General features: G+C 47.0%; 1 protein-coding gene across 8 annotated transcripts in view; it reads right to left on the bottom strand.

Annotated features, from left to right (window-relative positions):
• Positions 1–1,426: 1,426 nt before the first annotated feature.
• The window catches only part of pcdh19 (protocadherin 19), a 57,261-nt gene continuing 37,579 nt past the window's right edge, over positions 1,427–21,108 (bottom strand). For all 8 annotated transcript variants that reach the window (XM_030395976.1, XM_030395973.1, XM_030395971.1 and 5 more), the window contains exon 5: positions 1,427–3,135. In XM_030395976.1, the coding sequence (XP_030251836.1) occupies positions 2,576–3,135 (560 nt within the window). In that variant the 3' untranslated portion in view covers positions 1,427–2,575. The remainder of the gene's footprint in view (positions 3,136–21,108) is intronic.

Genomic DNA, 21,108 nt, shown 5'->3' with positions numbered 1-21,108 from the left:
TCAGCTTCTTTGGCCGAAGGCAAAACATATTTTTTAACTACACGGGGCTGCGAAGCGCTCCAGTCGGTAACTCACCACGGAAGTTGACGGCTCGCCTCCCAGCAATGCAGGAAAAAAATAAAAAATAATCCAACGGCCAGTCCAGTTTTGTGAAGTAAACAAACTCATCTTTAGACGCCCGATGCTCACAGACCACCTCCACAAATAAGTCCAAAACTTGTTTTATCCTCTCTCGCTCCAGAGTCATCACAATCTATAGTTCCAACCAGTGAGGAGAAGTCAAATCTCAGCCCAACTTTTTCAAAATCGATTCGCGTCGAGTAAAGACAAGGAAACAAGGCGGGGAACATTTAATAGTTTAATTATAAGCTGCTGTATACATTCAGTGATTATTCCGATTTTCATGTTGCCAGAAGCCATGGGTGAGACCAGCAAAACATTCAGCTACAAGATCTAGTTTTGTTGTATGCAATTTGTCCATTTGTCATTCATATTTTTCCACATTGTACACAGTTTACTGCAAAGCAACATAAAACCACATTGCTGATGCGCAACACGGTTCTTTCAAGACCTTAGTTCGTTCACACACGATTCCACCCAGTCTGTTGTGCGGTGCTCGTAGGAGGGGGGAGGGGGCCCTGTTCATAACACTCTGGTCTCAACCCTATCTTTGAGATCAACTGAACACAGATGGCACATGGTGACAGCGGCGCTGAGCAAAGCTAGTCTGCACGTCCAAACGCCCTCAGTTGAAAGCTGACAGAGTCTCGTTTAAACTCGACCGGGGCCCAACAAGAGGGAGGCCGACTCATTAGACAGGTAAAATAGGTGGAACCCTGTTACCAGCTTGAAGAACACTGGGAGCCTTTTTTTTTAGTTTCTCCTCCTTAGATACTAAGATTTAAGCAACATCCTGCAATCGTCAAGGTTTTGTTTGCATCTTTTTTTTTTTTGGTTTTCTTTTTGCTATCTCACTCTAAGCTCATTGAACTGACACACTAATGTTGGTGCTGATAACGCTGTTTTTCGTTTTTTTGTTGTTTCTTTTTCTTTTTTTTGTCTTTTTTTTGTACATTTTTCTAGTAGCCCACACAGAAACTTGATGGCACGAGAACTGACCAATAAGAAACTCTTTACAACAAGGTAGACTGCAACAGTTGCCAGGAGGGGCGGGGCGGAGGGGGGGGGGGGGGGGGCGGGGTCACACGGTAAACAAAAAATAATAATCCAAGTTCCATTTTTGAAAAAAAAACAAAAAAAACAAAACAAAATCAGGTTTTCAATATAAAAGCAAAAGACAAATGAACAAAAGCAAGTTAATTTCAAGTATAACTTACTCATAAAATAACTACACAGCATTAAATATTCTCATTATACATTTTTAAATTATTTATAAAATATATTTTGGCATATATGTTTTTTTTTATTTTTGTGTTTGTGTAACAAACGCTACTGTAGCTTCAGTTGAACACCAATGTTTATTTGTTTTTCTTCTTTTGAAACAAAACATTAAAGGGATTGTCACATAACAACGGGTTATTAAAAATGATAATAGTAAACCCTATAGAGAGTTTCACATAGCAAGACATGAGTGACGATCCCTTCTATCCTAGCCCCATAGTCAAAAGTCAAAAAAAGTACAAGACCAGAGCACAAGTTTCTAATTTGCGCTCCACTGGCTACAATCAAGGTTGGGCACAGGAGATTTTTCAAAAGCAGGAAGTCTTTTTTCACACAACTCAATTTCGAACACTTGGATCTGTCTGTCCCACTTCCAGCGTTCAGGGGCGGCTGGGCAGATAGCGAGAGTTCATTTAGCTCCATCCTTGATAAAATATAAATACTGTAAAGACCTCACAGTCTGATGACACTAGGATGTCCTCAGGGAATACGCGGAGAAAGCTTCTCTTATTAGTCAGAGGAAAAAAAATGGCAAATGAGACTGAGAGGCCTCCCTTCCCTTCTCCTGAAAGCACTGAAAACTGTTGAAGGAGTAAATTGAGGATATTTTTAGATGAGTCCTGTGTACGTCTGTGGTTTGTTACATTGAAGCTCACTATACAAAGGAACAAAGAGCGATTTTGACAGCTAGAACAAACTGCAAAACCAAAGAAGGCAAATATCAGTTTGTGATACAAAAGTAGTTCAAAAGGCATAACTGTACTTAAAGAAGTGGCACCTCGGGTGTCCAAACACGCAGTGTCCTGCTTTGGCGCAAAAGGGCTGGAGAGCTCCGTCGGCCATGTCCATGCAGTCAACAGTAACCTGCCTGTCCACTGATTGCAGACTGATAGAAAGAAAACTGAACGAAAAGCAAACAAGGAAAAAAGTACTGCGACTACAACAAAGCCACATCCACTACCTCGGCTTGAGCACACAACTAGCTGCAGCATACTACAGTTCATCATCCTCAGCCCGGGCTGGTTCGTGAATATTGTATACTGCAAAATGGGTGTGTCTCTCTACTTCCACAGCCTGACTTTCTTCAGTGTACACACAGCTATTGCGGGGTACATATATGTGAGTTTACACTGTATGTGTGTATGCGTGTCGGTGTGTGTCGTAGAGAAGCTCGCTAAAGCACAATGTCCTTCAGGCGCTTGCTGCTGGGGGACTCCTTGTCTCGGCCATCGTGGAGAAGCGTGTTGATCTCCCTGACAGCTGGCTCACTGTCCTTCCCCTCCGGCTGCCGCAGCAGGCTGTGGTTGGCGATTCGCTCTGCGTCGCGGCATTTCAGCGTGTTGTAGGCAGACGACGGCTTGGACACCGGGCTCTTCAGGTGCACGGGGGAGGTGATGGGGCTGGCTGCCTCGCGACCGTTGCCAGCTTCACGGACAGCCCCTCCGTTGGCCTTGGGGCTACACACCTGAGACTCCTGAGTCCGCTTCCCCTTTATCTCTCCCCGCTCCACGTCCTCAGGCCCATCCTTGCCGAAGGTGGCAAAAGTCCTCTTGATGGTGCCATCCTCGTAGTGGGGCACGTCCACTGTGGTGGCCTCGATAGACAAAGCGATGACATTGCGGGAGTGCTCGGGCGACTTGGCGCGCGCCGGGATCGGGACGCGGGGCATCCAGCAGCGGTCGGAGTGGCCGAGGATGCGACACTCGTCCTGGCAGTGGAAGCCTTCGCTGGGATCTGTGAGGGGACAGAGAAGGAAAAAAAACGCGGCTGTTAGATTTCTCCAGCTTACATTTTTCGACGTTCCACTCAGATACTCATATTCACACACAGGTTCCATCGGATTCTTTCTCCCACGTCTTCTCACTGATTTAACGACGCCAAGCCCGTCACGACGGAATAAATAAATGACAAACAATGCCGCGTTTTGTCTTTAATTAAAAACAGCCCAAGTTAAACACTTCTGAGCGATTCGCTTTCCCTCGCAACGCACTCCCGCATCTGCTCGAGACCGCCGTCCTGTTAGCACTGCTCGATGATGACTAGAGCTGGATGTTTGGGGGAACTTCTAATATGCCAATTAAATTATGTATTGTTAAATCAAAAGTCCATTTGCAGCTCTCGTATAATTAGGTTTTCTGTAGCAACACTGGATGAAAGGCAGGTTTAAACAGTGCAATCAGATATCTCGCCGAGAGACACCAGACGAGTTGCGGTGTTGTTGCCTGGTTCATCTCCCTCTCCCTCTCCGTCTCTGTCATCTGGCGCCGAGTTATAAATATGTAATGATGTTTAACGCCGGAGTGAAAAAAAGAAAAAGAAAAGAGATTTGCCTGAGTCTGTATAACTGCACTCGTTTATACTTTGTTGTGTTGGAGGGGGGAGGACTTTCAAGACAATGTCTGCATTGCAACGACCACAACGAAGCAAAAAAAAAAAGTTTCACGGGTCTCAAAATCGAAAGTTTGTTCCGGGTCACACATCCGTCCACTCTCACCAGCTCGGAGGCGCTTTTGTCTGATGAAGATTTGCTTTAATAAAAAAAATCTTGGTCTTATAGTTAATCTTTACAGTCCTCGCTTTCAAACCGATTCAGCTCGGGGCGCCTTTGTGTTCCCCACCTGCTCCGGTCTTTGAGAAAGAAACCTGCCACGCAGATTCACGGTGACACATTTTTCTACGCTCCCCTACTGCTTGTTTCACTCCGAGCGAGATCCATCCTCCGTTTTCCAGAGGCCCAAGGTGACAAGAGGGGATTGTGAGAGGGATTGCCATCGACCCAAATGCATACGCTTACATCTGGCAATCGCAGCTTGACAGATCACCTAATTAAAATCACTAATGATCTGTTTTTCTCCCTTCTTTCCTGCGCTCATGAGAGGCACCTCTGCTTAGGCCCTGGGGATCGATATTTAAAGATCGGAGACGGGCTTTTCAGGGGCAGATGTGCCAGGGGTGTCTCTCATAAAGTATAATCTGATGAGACTGACAGATAACGTGGTGACTAAATGACTGGATGAGCGAGTAGAGGGTATCACTGGCCGTTTGAACCCGCCGTACGATCATCGCGCTCGCGGGGCGAAAACACGAAACACCAGCGAGATGACGAGTGACCGGCGCCCGCACGAACGCCTCGGAGTGAGTCAGACGCGATGGAATTAGCTTCCATTCTTCACATAATGAACACACACTGACGCACACAGACAGACGTGGCATTCTCTGCCATAAATGCAGACCAAGACATCCACTTCCTTACAAGGGGCGCCATTGTAATAAGCATCTCCAATTCAGCCGCTCGCACGCCATCTTACAGGATTTCTCGCCGTCCAAATCTCGAAATATTACCACACGCAATTATCCACAACCATACCGCAGCATAAATAAGCAGCGCTATAAAAAAAAATCCCCATACGGTCACGACGATTTCGTGAAAAAAAAGAGCAAATTGAATATATTTTCCGCGAGTTGCATTCTCATATGTATGGAGATTTGCATGAGGGCTGCCACTGGTCGGCAATCAAGCGGACAAAAGGGCAAGAAGCCGGCGGTTTTGTTTGAAGAGAAGGGATGCAATCAGAATGTAATAATGTAATCACAACAGAAAGTCTTTTCCCAGGTACCAGGAACATAATGGGAGGCCGATGAGTAATAATAATCATTAAAAAAAAAAAAAGCAAAAACATGCCCACACGCTGGATTAGATTGTCCACTGCGACGGTATTTTTTAAAGCCCCTTTAAATCCCGTGTTCTCTTCCTAATCCTCCATAACTGCTTTGTCATTAATGCATTTTGAACTTCGCCCTTTTTTTGCTGCCTTTTTTTTTTTTTTTGTGAAAAACTATTAAAGAAGAAAAAAAAAAAAAGCTCGAGACCGGTCCTATGTCAACGTAGAAATGCATTTGGGAATATATTTTAGCACCTGCTGCCATTGGGTGTGATACGTAGTTAAAAGTTGTTTGATGAATTTCAAACTACATTTATTAACTCGCATTTATCCCCAAATCTTGTTTGACATGTTCGACAAAGTAGATCTTTTTTTTTTTTTCCCCCTCCCTGCTGATTAAAGATTTACAAGCATATTGGTAATGAATGCAATTTCCTCTAAATGCTTTGGCTTCTTCTTCTTCTTTTTTTTTTTTTTTTCCTGTAGCCCCGAGCACTTTCTAAAGCATGAAAAGCCTCGAGGCACAAAGAAATATACACAAGTTGTATGCTCTCTACTTAGCAGTGCATGCATATGCAGTGAATACCTCCCCTCTTTTCCTTCATGGGTCTATGGGAGAGCAACTGGGTTGTAAATGACATTGTTATGAAAGCCAAGTGCCATTAACGCTCACACATCCTGCCGCTGCTCAGAGCTTCATGAAGCGCAGATGTTGCTCCAAAAGAGCCACACACAAAAAAAATGGAAGAGAGACGATTTTAATAAAAAAAAAAAGTGAGAGGCCATCGACCTCTTAACAAAAACACAATCTCCTCCAATTTCTTAAAAAAAAACGAGCCGTGATAGAGAGATGAGTTAATGGCTTTTGCAGCGGCGCTTGATTTTTTTTTTCGGAGTCAACACGTTCAGAATAGAAGACGGGTGAAGGCGCCTCCCGCTGCGAAGCTATCGGGAAAATAAGCTTGCCAATCACTTCCCAGAAACCGATTTATAGTACAGTACAGTGCAGGATGTCACTGGGAACATTTCCTGTCTACGATTTAGCACCTATTAATTACAGAGGGAGCGCTTTTTTTTGAGCGTTCCCCATTTAAAACACAAGCAAGTCTAATGGTTCTGGAGCAGGGGCGGTTCTAGGGGGGGGCCAACAGGGGCCAGTGCCCCCGTAACTCTGAGTCTGGACCCCCCTGTGACCCTTTATCCTTTTTTCCGGGTTGTATGTGCCCCCTAACAAAAAAGCTGGCCCAACCTGGCCCCCCTATTAAAACTGGTCTAGAACCGCCACTGTTCTGGAGGCGCCGAAATCCACGAATCAAGTCGCACGAAGCTGCCATTGCATCGGACGTGCTGCAATGCTGAATTAAGGTCCCCCTAAAAAAAAAAAACAGGCGAGGAAGCACTTTAAATACGCATACTGATAAAAATGCCGCCACTTTCGAAACGTAAAAAAAAAAAGCCACATTCCTCCTGATAAAGCTGCCCGTGTTTGTCTGTTTACCTGAAATAGCATCACTTTGCATCAGCGCGGGGAGAAAACCCACATGCTCCCTGCCATTTCGTCTCGCGTCTGCAAGCCTGCCAGCAGCCGATTCAATCCTGTCTCTTCCCCTCAATCAGATGAGGGCGTCTTAACTTCAAGCTGCAGCAGACAGATCCTTCAGCTCCAGCATGGGGCTCCCACAACCTGACAAGCTTATTGCTCGATTTACCCCGGTGCACCGCGTGTAATGATCCCTTCATGTCACACGGCTATTTGTTTGCCGCTAATGTAGGGAAGAAGAGGAATCAGCAAAAAAAAAAAAAAAAGGGACACATAAAGGGGAAGGGAAGTGTTCACTGAGAGAAGCAACACCCCTGGTAAAAAAACTCCCTGAGCCTTCGCCAGCTATTCTGCGTTGTGTTTGGCTAACGCATGGCGCCTGGCTCGGAAAAAAAACAAAAAAACGCTTCTCCCTCCAAAAGCGGCGCACACACAGCCTCAGGGCTGAAAACAATGATGTAACCCGATAAAATGAGTGTAAGCAGCCGCAAGAAACAGAAGGCCGGACTGCAGGGCCGGAGACGGAGTCTGATGTGAACCCAGATTCAGGTGACAAAGTCTTCATTCTGTCTTTCTCTGTTTAACTGGAGCCACGAGGCGACGGGGACACGCAGCGTGACACAATTCAGTCAGTTTTGGTTTTTACAGCATGATGAACCCTAAAAAGAAATTGGAACAGCAGCGTGGCGTGATAAATCTTTTTTTTTTTTTCTTTACAAAAGACTGTCTGCCACTTTTTGCTTAAACTACTTTTTTTTTGTGCATTTCCTCTGCATGCTGGCATTTTGTTGCAGCCGAAACAATAAATATCCTGATTCTGTTTGTCGTATTAAAGTAGATCCTCTCCTGAACAGACGGCGTCATGAAGATGTCACTGTGATGTCACGAAAAGCAAATCATGTGGAGCTATTTAAACCCAGATACGAAAAGACAATTATTCATCTGCAACAGCAACTCTGACATCACAACTATGCGTCTCAATCCGCTGCTGAGGGGGACTCGTATAAAAAATCCAAAAGAATTCAAGCTACAGAAAATTAAATAAACGCGGCCCGGCAGCTCTTGACCCTTTCTGAGGACGGCCTGGGAAAGACAACACTCCGGCGCTGCCGCGTCTGAGTCGTGTACAGACGGATTTTCATCCACTCCTCTGCTCTCATCTCGGTGTATCTTTGACAGCGAGATGGCTGTTTTCTAATTGCTCTCCATATTAATTTTCCATCCTGGCAGTCACATGGCAAAGATTGATTAAATCTAAATTGTTACTACGGAGTCTTGATGGAGCCTGTGATGCAGAAGCCGAGGCTGAGGGAAGGGAAATATTCATAAAATATGGCACCGGCAGAATAGAGGATGACTGTCAGCGGTCGGTTGGCGCTACCGAGTCCAAAGTGTGCTCGAGACCTAACAGGCTTGGCCCCCGCCTGATCCTAACACTGGGGACGGAGCTTAGAATCTAGCCTGCTCTAACTACAGTGGAGGGCAGTTCTCCGGCCAGCTGAGGCCGAGGCTTGGCCAGGCAGCCTCCTACACTACTCACCAGGGAGAGTCCAAGCACTGCTGTCATCCCAGCCAGCCAATTCAGTCTGTGGGCCATAAATCAGCCTGGAGGCCTGGCTCCTGCGGGAGCGGCAAGATGGAGTGTGATGGTCTTGTTTTTACAAACAGTAGTGGGGCACCCTTACTGCGCCACGCAAGCCATCATTCTCTACACAGCGCCGAGTCCTCTCCTTCTCCCCACAGCATCTGGTTCAGTCACATCAAGCTATCCCCCCCCCCCCCCCCCCCCCCCCGACACCCCCAGATTCATCTCTCGCAGCTCTCCGCACAGGCCCATCCTTTATGCTTCTCCTCCTTCTGTCCTCCTCTTTCATCTCATCAGGGCCGCTGTCTCACGTACATCGGCGTAATTAAATAAATCCTTCACCCAAAAATCTCTTCCTCTCATTTCTGCCTATCCGACCAGATTTCCTTCAACCCTCTCAGTCAAATATTAATTGTCGAGGAAATTGGACTCACTGGGCAGCCTTGTTAGCACTGTCGTACTGCCGCCGCTGAAGCCAGGGGTTCACGTGGCCCCGGTTCTATTTCTGAGCATTAGTACCAGTCAATTTGTCAAGAACGAATTCACTGTCTAATCCATCCAGCACTGCAGGGAGCGTCTGACAGCTTGTCACTTCCAGCGGGCCGGCCCCTGTCCTCCCAAAAAGCTCATGCAAAATGGCAAGTTGACTTCATTTCGAGCCAAATCTTACAGTGGCTACGCTTTGCCGATTATTGTTTTTAAAGCTCAAAGAACGGTTCCAACCAAAACCTGCATGTTTGCTCCCACTGCCTGTATCCCCTCCCTCACTGCTGGCTGCCGCCGCCGCCGGCCCATCAGGCCCGGCCTCTCTACTCTGCAGCAGGTCCTGCTATAAAGAATGAATTTCCAAACCGGTGTTGACAAACAATGCACTAGCTTCTAAATTGGTACAAACAGCATCTGTTTAACAGCTGTGTAACAGCAGCGGGGGGAAAAAAAAGCAATCGCTATGCCGTTTTATAAATCACTATGTCATCGCAGAGCACTGTTTTGCTCAAAAGCAGGACCGCTAGCCAATGGACTGCTTGATGCAGTGGAAACCACGCGAGCCGGTTGTCATGATGACATACATGAGCGCGCCGGTTTCAAGGCCCCGGCAACAAATACCGTTTTGCCGGGAGGATTCTCTCGCCTCATTGTGCCCCCCGCTCCCGCCATCACCGCCTCCCAGAGGTGCGAGTGTCTCGCTAACAGCTCTGTGAGGCTCCACGAGCGTCACCCCCGGCTCCTAGGTTGGCGGACGTAACACGGCGGTCAGAGCTCGTGTCGTGCGTTAGACAGTTTCCATACATCACATGAGTTAGTAACTGTTTAAATCTCTCAGCGTGAACGCTGGACTGGATTTAACCCGGGCAGAAGAGCATAACAAACCAAGTCGTCCGACTGCATGAGGCTCAGCGTGGCTACGCAGAGAAGAAAAGAGGCTGCATCGAGGTTCCAAAACAAGACTCTCTTGTGTCCACGAAACATCAGAAAAGCCTCTGGGAAGCAACACAGAGAGACGGTAAAGAATTCAGGGCTCTTCTTGTGTGTGTGTGTGTGTGTGTCTGTAACCCCAGAATGAAAAGATCAAAAAATTACCGCCTCAAGAGTGAAAAACTATGAATGTTTTGTACCCTTAAAGCAAGAGGCAGAAAAAATGTCATGATTTATTTTTTTTTTTGTGGGGGGGAAGCAAAAACTGCAACTAGCATCGTTATGTTTTCCACCGATTATTTATCTTTGATGTCAACTCACATGAACAAAAATGACAGATTAAAAACTGCAAACTGTAAAAGAACCTGTAACACATCTGTGCTTCTCCTCTGCTCCGACATAACGTCGCTCACCAACACTCCAACCAGAAATACGCTTAACGACTTCGTGGCAGTAAATTCGATATTTATCTATTTTTTTGTGGCCGTGTATAAGATTTCCAAGAAAAACTAATCAAGGATGTAATTTACTGATGAATTTCATCAGAGAAAATTCATTTTTGGGTTGTAAGTATTTAAAAAAAAAAAGGGATAATTATTTTAAAATATGAAAGTTAGTGATGGGGGGAGAAAAAAAGAAAAAGAATCCAATTAAAGTCAAAATGAAACTGCAACTTGAGCTCATCTCGCTCGCATAATTTGATACGTTCACCAGTTGAAGTGGGATATCGCGGGGAAGAGTCACGCAGGGGGGAATCGTTTAGAAGTGAGACAATTGTCGTTTTATTTGATTGAAGGCCCGTTTCTCGTTAAAAGATTCGCCGCGATGTCGCGTTTATTGGTCGTTACTGGGTTCCAGACAAATTCGAAGTAAATTATGGTTCATGCTCGGTTGCTTGCTTGTCAACTGGGGTCAATCTTGACCTTCGCAGCACTATAACAGATAAAAGATAATATGATCTACAATAACTGAGCTCTGATATTAGGTGCTCCATTAATATAACACAGGATATACTGGCGCTTTTCCAGGTATTTTGTTGCTTTCATGACACAAAGCACTGTCCCTTAATAACGAGAGGTGACTGTCACAATGATTAAATAACAATATTAACAATACAAATCATTCAGACTGATTATGCTTTGTATTCATTCTGGAGCGAGGCAGAAGTTCAGCGGCTGTGTTGTGCTGTGATGTGATGTGCTTCAACCATAATGACACAGCAAATGTCACCCTTGTCAATTCGCGGCGTCCAAATTGCCCCTTCTAATGATGGGCTTCAAATTAACCTGTGTTCCGGTGCCCCGGACCCACAGCGACGGCACAATGCACTCCCAAAACTCAGCACAGCAGGCCGCTGGCGTCCCAGATGCAGACCTGCTCACTCTGCCATGCCAGCCAGCCAGCCAGCCAGCCAGCCAGCCAGCCAGACCGCCCGCCTGCCTGCCTGCCTCTGTCTGCTTGGCTCGTTTCCTCTACAATGCATCGGCAGAGGACATCTTTAAATACACTGGAACAAACGCAGCATTTCTGTGTTTAAGCTTGACCGAGCTAGCAAGCTAATTTGCTCCTAAACCCCTGAGTCTGGGAGAAGCAGGGGGGGACAGAAACAGACTCCTAAATTACATTTGTGAATGGGGTAGGGGGGCTGCGGAGGGTAGATGTACCGGGGGGGGAAGCAAGGGATGGAGAAGGGAGGACATGTTGGCTTGGAGGATGTGATCAGTGCTGTCAAAACACGGAGGAAATAACAGGTCACTGTGTCTTCATTCCCAAACCAGGAGAGACAATCAAAAAAAAAGCAAAACGATGAATGAAATCTGTTATCGGCTGGAATCGTGGGAATTTTAACGGGCAGGGGAGAAACTGCAGATCTCAAGGAAATGAAACGCTGGATGATGGAAAACAACTTTTCCACATTTTCCACGTTAAAGTGAGTTTACAGGTCGTCACAGATGTCTTTAAACTGCGTTTTTCCACATATGCAGCAGCGCTCCCCAAGATCTGTCAACTCACTTCAACGTGGAAAATCGGCGGCGTTCCCCTTTAACAAAACAGTCCCATGACAAATTAAAGATGTTGCACCAACACCGAGATTTTCTATTTGTGAATCCACGTTTTCATCAGTCAAAAAAAAAACAAAAAAAAACAAAAAACACAGCCCATCAAACGTGGGGGGAATAGATTTATGATTTAACGGCTCTGACCGATCTATAACTCATAACCATCCTACAGAGAGAACCCATTACATTCTGGCATTTGCCATAAAAAGATATTCCTCATGGTTTTCCCCCCTTTCTTTGATTATTTCTTGTTCCCTTTTCTCAAGTGCTATTTCTATTAGCCGCCTGGAATAAACGCAATACTTCAGCGGCTGTCAGCACGTCCGGCTATCTGAGGAATCTCGTCTCCCTCTCGGTGAGCTTCGGCCTCGCCTCAAAAGACTCGGCCTTACATAATTAATACAACGTGGCTTCTCATTCAGTCATGTTCACTTTGTGTCATCCAGGACTATGTGTTTTATATTCCATTTTATCTTGTCAGAGAGGCAGCAGCGCCGTCCCCCCCCACTCTCCCTCGTTCCCCTCCACTTTTTCCCCTTCCTTCAGAAAAGAAAGAAGGAAAAAAAAAAAAAAAATGTCCCTTTTCCTTACAATTTTAACAACCTCTGGAAGTAGGACACTGTAACACGATGGTGGTGGTGAGTGTGGCGGTTTGTAGTGTGGTGGGCAGGTTTAGCTCAGCAAAGCAGAAACAACATACTGTACCGAGGGGGGGGCCGGGGCCGCATTGAGACTACAGATCATGATTTGAAAAGGCAGTCCCCCTGTTTCCCACTGAACCAGATTGACAGTGTCACTCAGGGTTGAGCGGCTCATGAAAGAAAATAAAGGAAACACAGCGAGGTCCCGGCTGCATTAGATTTACTCCTGCTGGGCGGCAGAAAAGCGAGAGGGAGGCCGCTCTAACGCGTCCTATTTCCTCGTCACAGGGCCCATTCAGTTTGGCATCTGGGAGGCATGCTGCTTCACTCCCAGGTTCTCCATTATTCACCGCAGTGAAGCCTGCACCATGATACCACTTAATATCAGACAGTCAGAACCAATGTCCGTAGCATTAGCCACCCACCAACCCGGCGCTGCTCTATACAGAGGATTGTCAGCAGCGAGGCAGTCCGCGAGCAAGAGCTGCAGCTCGTACTGTAGATTGAAACGGAGGTGGGAGACTTGAGTCTGAAGAAAAGAGAAGGAACTAATAGGCACATCTTTTCTGATTTTGAGGAACATGACTATAGCATACATAAGAATGATGGCAGGGGTCTGACACAGTGGTAGTAATTGGATTTCTCAGGCCCTGTGCCCACTCGTGATAACATGCTGAGCTGTGACATGAAAAGTCCTTATGTGTGGCGAGGGAGCAAGGTGCAGCCGAGTGGAAGTGGCAGGTGTCAAAGATCCAATTCCCCTCGCTCCCGCTCGAATCCTCGAGCCCCCTTTCTCTGGAGACAGTGGAGGAACAACCTGCCCTGTGGTAAAGCCAAACACCAAGCTTGACATTCAGTTGCAAATCCAGGCAAGTTTAACCTGCGTGGAGTGCAGTGGAGGAGGAGGAGGAGGAGGAGGAGGAGGAGGAGGAGGGAGGCTGAGCGAGCGGGGGGTGTGCTGGCAGCACTGTGGATATAAGAGGTCACGGCCTGATTGCTTGCTTTATTTATTTCCTGATGCTAATGTGAGCTGAATACAGAAGGAGCGCAGGATGTCTACGATGTGCCGGAGAACACACAAAGGACCCCGGGACCCCCCACTGCAGATCTCACAGAGCATGCAGGGTAGCACAGTGTCCCCCCCCCCCCCGTCCTCCGTCCTCCGTCCTCTGAATGCATCCCGGGCCCCGTCTTTAACAAGGACCGCATGAGAACAGGCACATCATTAAAAAGAGCCACTCTGAGACTTTCCTGTCTGCCATTAAACTTAACAACCGACCTCTCCCATTACCTTTTATCCTGCCTTTTTAAGGAGGTGGGGGACAGCAGGGTTTGAAAAGTCACATTCGGCCGGCAGGAGACATCCGATGAATGGAGTCTGTCCTTTTAGCCAATCGCACATCAGAGGGACAAGAAAGCCTCCCGGGGTGTATTGAAAGTATTCTTTTTTGTTGTTGTTGTAAGCTTACTACTGTACGTATCAAGCAAATGAATGTGCCAGTGAGTTAGTTAGCACATTAACATAGCTCACACTGACCTAATTTTACATAATATACTAATGTGACATGATAATGTGAAGTAATGCCAAGAAAGATGTGTGGTAGCCTTAAGGGAACGTCTCATTAGAATCACAATACAAAAACAGAGGACCTTTGTGAGATGTGTTTTTTTTTTTTTTAATGCTGATGAATTTACTTTAATTTGATTATCCAGCACCGCCGGCTACGCCGCTCTGCATCCTGCTCGGCTCGTGACCTCTCATGAACATGATGTAAATACAGTCAGAGAGAGAACATTTAAAGTGATAATCTTAAAAAACAGGCAGAAATCTAACAGTGGCGTGTCGATAACAAGGTCACCGAGGTTCTCGAGTGAACTCATTCCCTGTGTTTGCACGCACAAAAATATCCAGTTTGTTTTTGCCCTTATTCCGAAACAAAGAGAATATTCCTACTAATGAAAATCAAATGAACCTTCCCTCTTTCCATACTTTGATTAACATACACAGACTCTTTCTTCAGAGTTCAATATCTGTTCTTGTGCATGTAGAAGATCTTAAAAGTTAAATGCAACCAACAGCAACAGAAGCTCCTCTCTCCCACAGAAAGCACTGCTCCTGAAACGCCTCATCAGCTGTCCCTTTAAGTCCTGCGACTTCGTGACATCACACGACGTCACAGAGTCACACATCAGCAGAATTAATGCCTGGTGGCTAATTTTGTGTGTGAGAATCGATTTAGCACAGCTGGGTCAGGCGTGTGTGAGCTGACCAATCAGAGCAGGCTGGGCGTTGGCTGGCCCCTGGACAGACTGACACTAAAGCATGTAAACCTACTTACGCAGTAACCCAAAATACAATTCTGAAGCTGAAAACAAGCATAATACGTCCCCTTTGTGTTTCACCTTCCAATCATAAATGTGCCTTTTTTTCCCTCGCGCAGAGCCGGCCATAAACAGACGAGAGGCCAAGTGTCGCAAATTGCAGTGAAAAACATAATTTCAGATGCATTTTCTGAAGACGCTGTCCAAGGAACGCTCCTAAAACCCAAATAACCTCGGCACGTCCCACGCGCCTTAGCCGGCGAACGCGGCATTAGGAATAATGCAACAGTTGGAGTGAGGCCTGATTTAGGATATCAAAACGGAAAATGCTGTTTGCGTGACCCGCATCAAATCCTGAATTCAGGTCGTGCACTGATTTTCACCCCTGCTCAGATAACCATGTTAAGCTCAGCTGCGATGCACGTTTGCTTGTTCATTCATTGAATAAGAGACACGCGGAGCACAGGGAAGTGGGAGGTTCTTCAATATGAAGACGTGTTGAAAGACAAAGTCCAGGCGGGGTCTTGCGGAGACGGTTGGCCAAGACCAGGTCTGAGGTGTAGCTCCCCAGGTCCCTGTTCTCTGTTTCTGAGCCCTCACTCTCTCATCAATAGTTTATAATCTGGGTCACCAGCAGCCACAACGCGCCTCCAACTATTGAGACCGAAACTCAGAATGTTGAATTACAACATAGTGAGCTCATCCCAGCAAGGTCATCTCGGGGACAGCGTGGGGAACGCTGACACTAATTGGCGAATGAAGGATAGTAATGATGGAGGTGATTTGGACGACTTCTCTTTAACCTCTGTTTAACTTCTGCTGAGAAACAAATCCAAAAGAGCACATTTCTGCCACGCTGGGCTTCGCGGTGCATTCAGCGGTCTGTGCGAGGAGGAATCTCTGCATTTCGACGGCCATAAAATGTTAGAGAATAAATTATTCCGACTGAATATACATGAGGGGAGCGGAATATGGAAATATTATAGCAGCGTGCCTGAGGTAGTAACCTTTTGTTGCCACAACTGAGGAGGACGACAGAACTTTACATATTCCTGCTACATATTCCGTCTGAGTTACAGTGTTGTCAGTGGAAACAAGGTGATGCCAACCGAGATAAAAAAAAAAAAAAAAAAAAAAAAAAAAAAAAAAACAGAGGTGGGGGTGACAAAGGCATTGGGGGGGAGACACTGCAAAGAAAGAAAAATAGGAAGTGGGAAATCTCAGATGGATTAAAGAGGATGTATGTCTCGTGTTTTTCACACAGAGAGGAAGTAATAGGGGTTAAAAAAAGAAATGCACATTGCTGCGGCACAGGAGACCCCCTCCTCCTCCCCTCCTCCTCCTCCTCCTCCTCCTCCTCCTCCTCCTCCTCCTCCTCTCTCTCTTCCTCCCTCACCCCAGCTGCAGTGATAAATGTCTCTTTGTATTCCGGACAGAAAACTGCGGGCTACAATGTACTTGTCAAAAGACAGCTGATTTTCCTCTTAAACAGAGCAGAGTATATTCCTAATCTTTCCCCTTCGTCACTGAGGGGAGAAGATAAAACAAAAGCCTCGCGCCAAAGACACATAATGCCCGGAAAAAAAAAAAATCTCTCTCTCCCATTCGCCGACGCGTTTCTGTCGGCGTGCGGCTGCGAACGCGCTCGTGAGCCTCGTGCGTGTCTGCGGCAGGTGAGGCCGCGGCGTGTGCGGCGTCTCCGTGCCGTTTGCGCTTTCCCTAAAAAAAAAAAAAAGAAAAAAGAAAATTCCCAGCATCCTTAAATCCCCGCAGTATAGCCGGTATGGTTCCACTATGAGGGCTCATAAATGGGAGTCAGTGCTACAGGTAATGGAGCTGATTATAGCTATCTGGGCTACGGGCCAGCTGCCAGACTCTGCCCTGCCTGGAGGGAGCACAGGCCGCCTGGTGTCTGATATCCTGGGATCCCTGTAATACAAGCCTTGCTTTGGCAGTCACTCGGTGACTATTCTGCCCACTTCCAGCCACACACTGAGGCTCCTTTGAGTTAGTCTATGTGTATAGTATGTCCTCATCAGGTTGTTTACTCCACATGGTATCCAGTCTAATAGTCATACCATTTCGGCAACAATGCTGTGGTAAGTCGTGCTTTTGTGAAGGTGTATTAAGGACTCTTGAGAGGAACTCAAGCTGTCACTGGAGGATCAGGAGCAGGCCCGGAGTTATCTGTTGTACTGTTGACTTCACTGTCGTGCACACAAGTTGCATTCCTGATGCAACAGACAACAATAGCAAATCAGTTGGGGACACATTCCCCCTGGCAGCGCCGCAAACGTCTTTTCTCTACTCCAGTTTCCTCAGCCCCAGTAAATCTCGGAGACTAAAGATGTCCAGACCGGCGTTAAGCGAAACATTAGCGCCATCAAATCATTCTTTTTCAGCCAATACGGTAATGTAATGTGTAATTTTCCGTATGCAACAGGTACTGGCCTGGTTTAACTCCAACAACAACAACAACAAGTCTTTTCATTTTTAATAACAAATTCAAAGACAGCCTCGGCGATACCGCGGGCGAAAATCCGCGCGCGCAGTCCGAGTCAAAGGAAAAAGTAGAAAGCCTGCAGCTCCACTCGCAGACACGTTTCCTGTGTGTGTGTGAAAGCAAACAACTGACATGTGCAAAGGTAACTCTGCGAGAAGATTGAGAGATTCATGAGAAGAGGGTTTTGAGATAGTGAACCTCAGAACACAGACTGAATTTTATATTTTTTTGCGGTGTATTGTTGAATCACCGTGCTTAAGAATTCTACTGATACGGTGAAGAAGACTTGAACATGTAAAAGACAGTTATCAGGGCACAGAACCAATGACCTGGTGATCTGGCACGCTTTCTGCTGGGCGCCGACCTGACCGTCCTCTTTGTTTCTGTCATATTTAACCAGCTGCTTGCGGTCTTTGTTACTTCAGAGTAAACAGACGTCATCTGGGAGCATTAACGGCGCGGACTGGCGCTGTCATGCTCCTTGGACGGTCTCTTTAACGGCGTAACTTCATAAAAATTCAACAGGCAGGCAGGGAGAAAAAACACTGATTACTGACATCAATTTCACTGCCAGGATATGGCTGCCTCTGCCTCTGCACTCGCACCGTTTGTGGGTGGGAGAGACATAAAGCACCACTACGGCAGAGGAGGCTTTGTTAACCTCTCATTATGTTGAATTTACATCTTATCTCGGTAGATAAGATTATCACTGTAAAATGTAAATTCAGCTCGGATTAGAATCCGCGGCGGCGGGGCCTACATCAGACTCCTGGAGGTACGAGATCCCCGTCCCACTGACGGCAGGAGTGCCGGGTGAGAACGTCTGAACCGCAGAGCGCCGAGAGGCGATGACTTGATGGCTTAGGGAGAGTGACTGTTAAGAAACATAATGAGTACAACGAGCTCATTTAGAGAAACGATCCCGTTCGGATCACGACGTAATTATCAGGAGAAACGCGTGTCCATTATGTTTTCGCGTGCTTGAGGTAGAAGTGGTGCCGCAGCGATGAAGCCCTCTGTTTCAACCCTCCGTCTTATTATTGCTCGGGCTTGTATGGTGGGTGGAGAGGAGGTCGTGCCCACGCGGCGACCTCGAAGAATTGAACCGCAATGGGTGCAGTTAGGGAAAAAATGGCCGCTGTCTCAGCTCCTCCGACAAGAACCAGAATCAATCGGAGCCACAAAAGGCGAGTCGGCTGGAGGCGACGCTACAGCTCTGCTGCTCGGATTTCACTCTATTTCCCCCTTTTAGCCACAGTATTTCTCTCCCTCGTGCCATCTCTTTATCTGTCTCCCCCTCTCTCTCTCTCTCCCTCTTTTCTCTCTCTCCCCCCCTCCGTCTCTGATTAACCTTTAAAGACACACACTCGCAGCCACACCTACGCACTCCACGCGCCGCGTACACACTCTCCAGACGAGATTTAAAATTCAGGCACTCTCTCCTCCTCGCTTTAACACACACTCGGCCCCCATCAACTTCGGCGCATTACCTGTTCTTAATCTCCCTCCCTCTGTCTGGGATCACCCTGATCCCCCTGTTTTCCCATCTGCTGTCGATCGGGGCCCCAGCTTGGCTAGGTGTTCAACAAACAACTGTGATTCGCTCGGTTTCTGCGGAGATTATTAACACACCTAGCATGCCACAGCATCATGAATAAGCAATGGAGATCCGGAGCCCTATTTTCTCTCCCTCTCTCCGCGTTTCCTCCCTCCGTCTCTCCCTCTCTTTCTCTCTCTCTCTCTCTCTCTCTCGCCCTGCCGCGTTGTGAACTGAATGCCAGGATTGTCTCGAAAATGAGCTGTCAGTGGAGGGCCCGCAATGAGATACATCAGGCTCATTGTGAGCCCTAGAAAATAATGAACTATTCCCATTTCTCTCTCTGATATGTTCAATACGCTATCCATGACAAGTGCAGAGAGATAAGCAGTCCCCTCTTGAGCTGATTAAATACACTGGGTACATTCAGGAGAGCTTTGGCAGAATGAGGGTTCGGGTGGTGGTGGTGGTGGTGGGGGAGAGAGAGAGAGAGACGCCATTAGAGTTTTACAACATTACTATATGTTTGCAGACCGGGGGCTGGAGGAGAAGACCTTCCGCGAGTATTTTCTTTGTTTTTTTTGTTTTTTTTGTGTCTTGTGTTGGCGTGAAAGAGCAGCTGGAGGCAGCGCTCGTAAAGACTTAGCAGAGAATCAAAACATGTCAAGTTTGTTTAGGTGCTTCTTCACATCTCTTAACTTATTCCCTCTCGGAGCTAACGAGAGAGCTAAAGGGATGCGCTCGCACACGATTTTTCAAGTAATTTTGTTGTGTTTACTTGTGCGAGTACCGCAAACAAACACCACCAAAGAGGCCACGGACGCGTTTTTTAATTTAGAGCAAAAAAGAAGAAAAAAAAAGCAGCTGAGTTTTTGGTGGGTTTTTTTTTCGCGCAGAAAAAATCCAGAGGGGAGAGCAAAAGCGATAGAGGGTCTCTGGTGTTTGGAAAATCAATATCGGCCCGCTCTGTTTTTATTACATTAGGTGTAATTTCAATAAGACAGAGGACCTCGCCGAGTCGCGCAATTTTACCCGGCGCTGCGAGCGAGATAAACCAGACGAGCACAGATGGACACAGCTTGAAAACGGCATTTTATTTCCTTACACTTCCTCAAGTCGCCTCCTCTCAGAGGCGGAATCTGCATCGTGGTGGTTCATTACAGACTCCACCACACCTGCCTGCGAGCGTTCTCTCGTGGTGTTGATCGTGCGTGTGCGTCCGTGTGCGTGTGTGTGTGTGTGTTTTTGTGTGTTTGCACTCCATCTTCCTTAATGCTCGCGTTGCACCGGGCTCTTTGTCACTGTCAGCCATTTTACCTCCACCATGGGTTACACATTAGATTAGGCAAATCCAAATCAAAATGGATGGTCCCGGTATAGGGTTTGTATGTTAACCTAATCACGAGACATCATAACGCAACACGTGTCGTCGTCAGCCCCCCCCCCACCAACCCAACCCCCCCGAATGACGCCAAGACTTTCCAAGCTTAATCCAATCAAATGTTGTTTGAGAATCAGTCAAATCCCCTCCGCACATTCACAGCCGTGGAGCGAGAGAATGAAAGCAAAAAAAAGAAAAAAATCGCTCCTACCTGTCAGAGAGATTGTTTCCCTCTTTTGCTCTTTTTATTTCCCCCCTCTCGCTCAGACTGCTTACTACACTCTCAGCTCATCTCTCCATCTCTGTCTCGCTCCCTCCCTCCCTCCCTCTCCCTCTCTCTCTCCTCCACCTCTCTCTCCTGTTGTCAGCAGAGCCCTGTTCCTGTTGCCTTTCCTGATTCTGACACCTGTCAGCATTTTCGTTAGTAGATCAGAGAACTGCAAACTAGAAATGTTCCCCGTGTTGAATTTAGGGCAAGTTTTTTTGCAGCAGGAACATGTGAGGTGCTTTTTTACTCTTTCTTTAATTCAACAGGGGAGGAGGGGGAGGAGGAGGAGGAGGAGGAGGAGGAGGAGGAGGAGGAGGAGGAGGGGGGACTGCTTGACTGGCACAAAGTTGGGGAGCTGTGGGTTGGAGATGTTTGCAGTCGGAGGAGGAAAGACGGAGAGACGCATGGAGGGGGAGGGGAAGGAAAGAGAGAGGGAGGAAAGGTGTGTGGAGGGGGGGGTGGGTGGGATGAAATCAATTAGGAACAGCGAAACCCTGCGGATCTGCTGATGGAAGGAGGGAATACGGAGAAATCTGCGGCCCACGGAGGGGGCTTCCATTCCTGGGCTCCAGCTTCAGGCACACACCCATAGGGAGGCTAACAGATAGATGAGAGATATTCTCCAGAGGTGGAGGCCATGCGATGTGTCAGAACTAAAAGAGGCCCGTTCCCTGCTCCACCTAATTGAGCAGTCTCGGATCCCTTTGAGCCTAATAAGCTGCGAGGAGGGGGCTTCTTTTTTTTTTTTTTTTCATTCCTGAAGAACACCTCGATATTGACCCGGTAACGATT

The sequence above is a fragment of the Sparus aurata genome, chromosome 18 (genome assembly GCF_900880675.1).
Source record: "Sparus aurata chromosome 18, fSpaAur1.1, whole genome shotgun sequence".
Lineage (NCBI taxonomy): Eukaryota > Metazoa > Chordata > Actinopteri > Spariformes > Sparidae > Sparus > Sparus aurata.
This window is presented reverse-complemented; position numbering and strand designations above follow the sequence as displayed.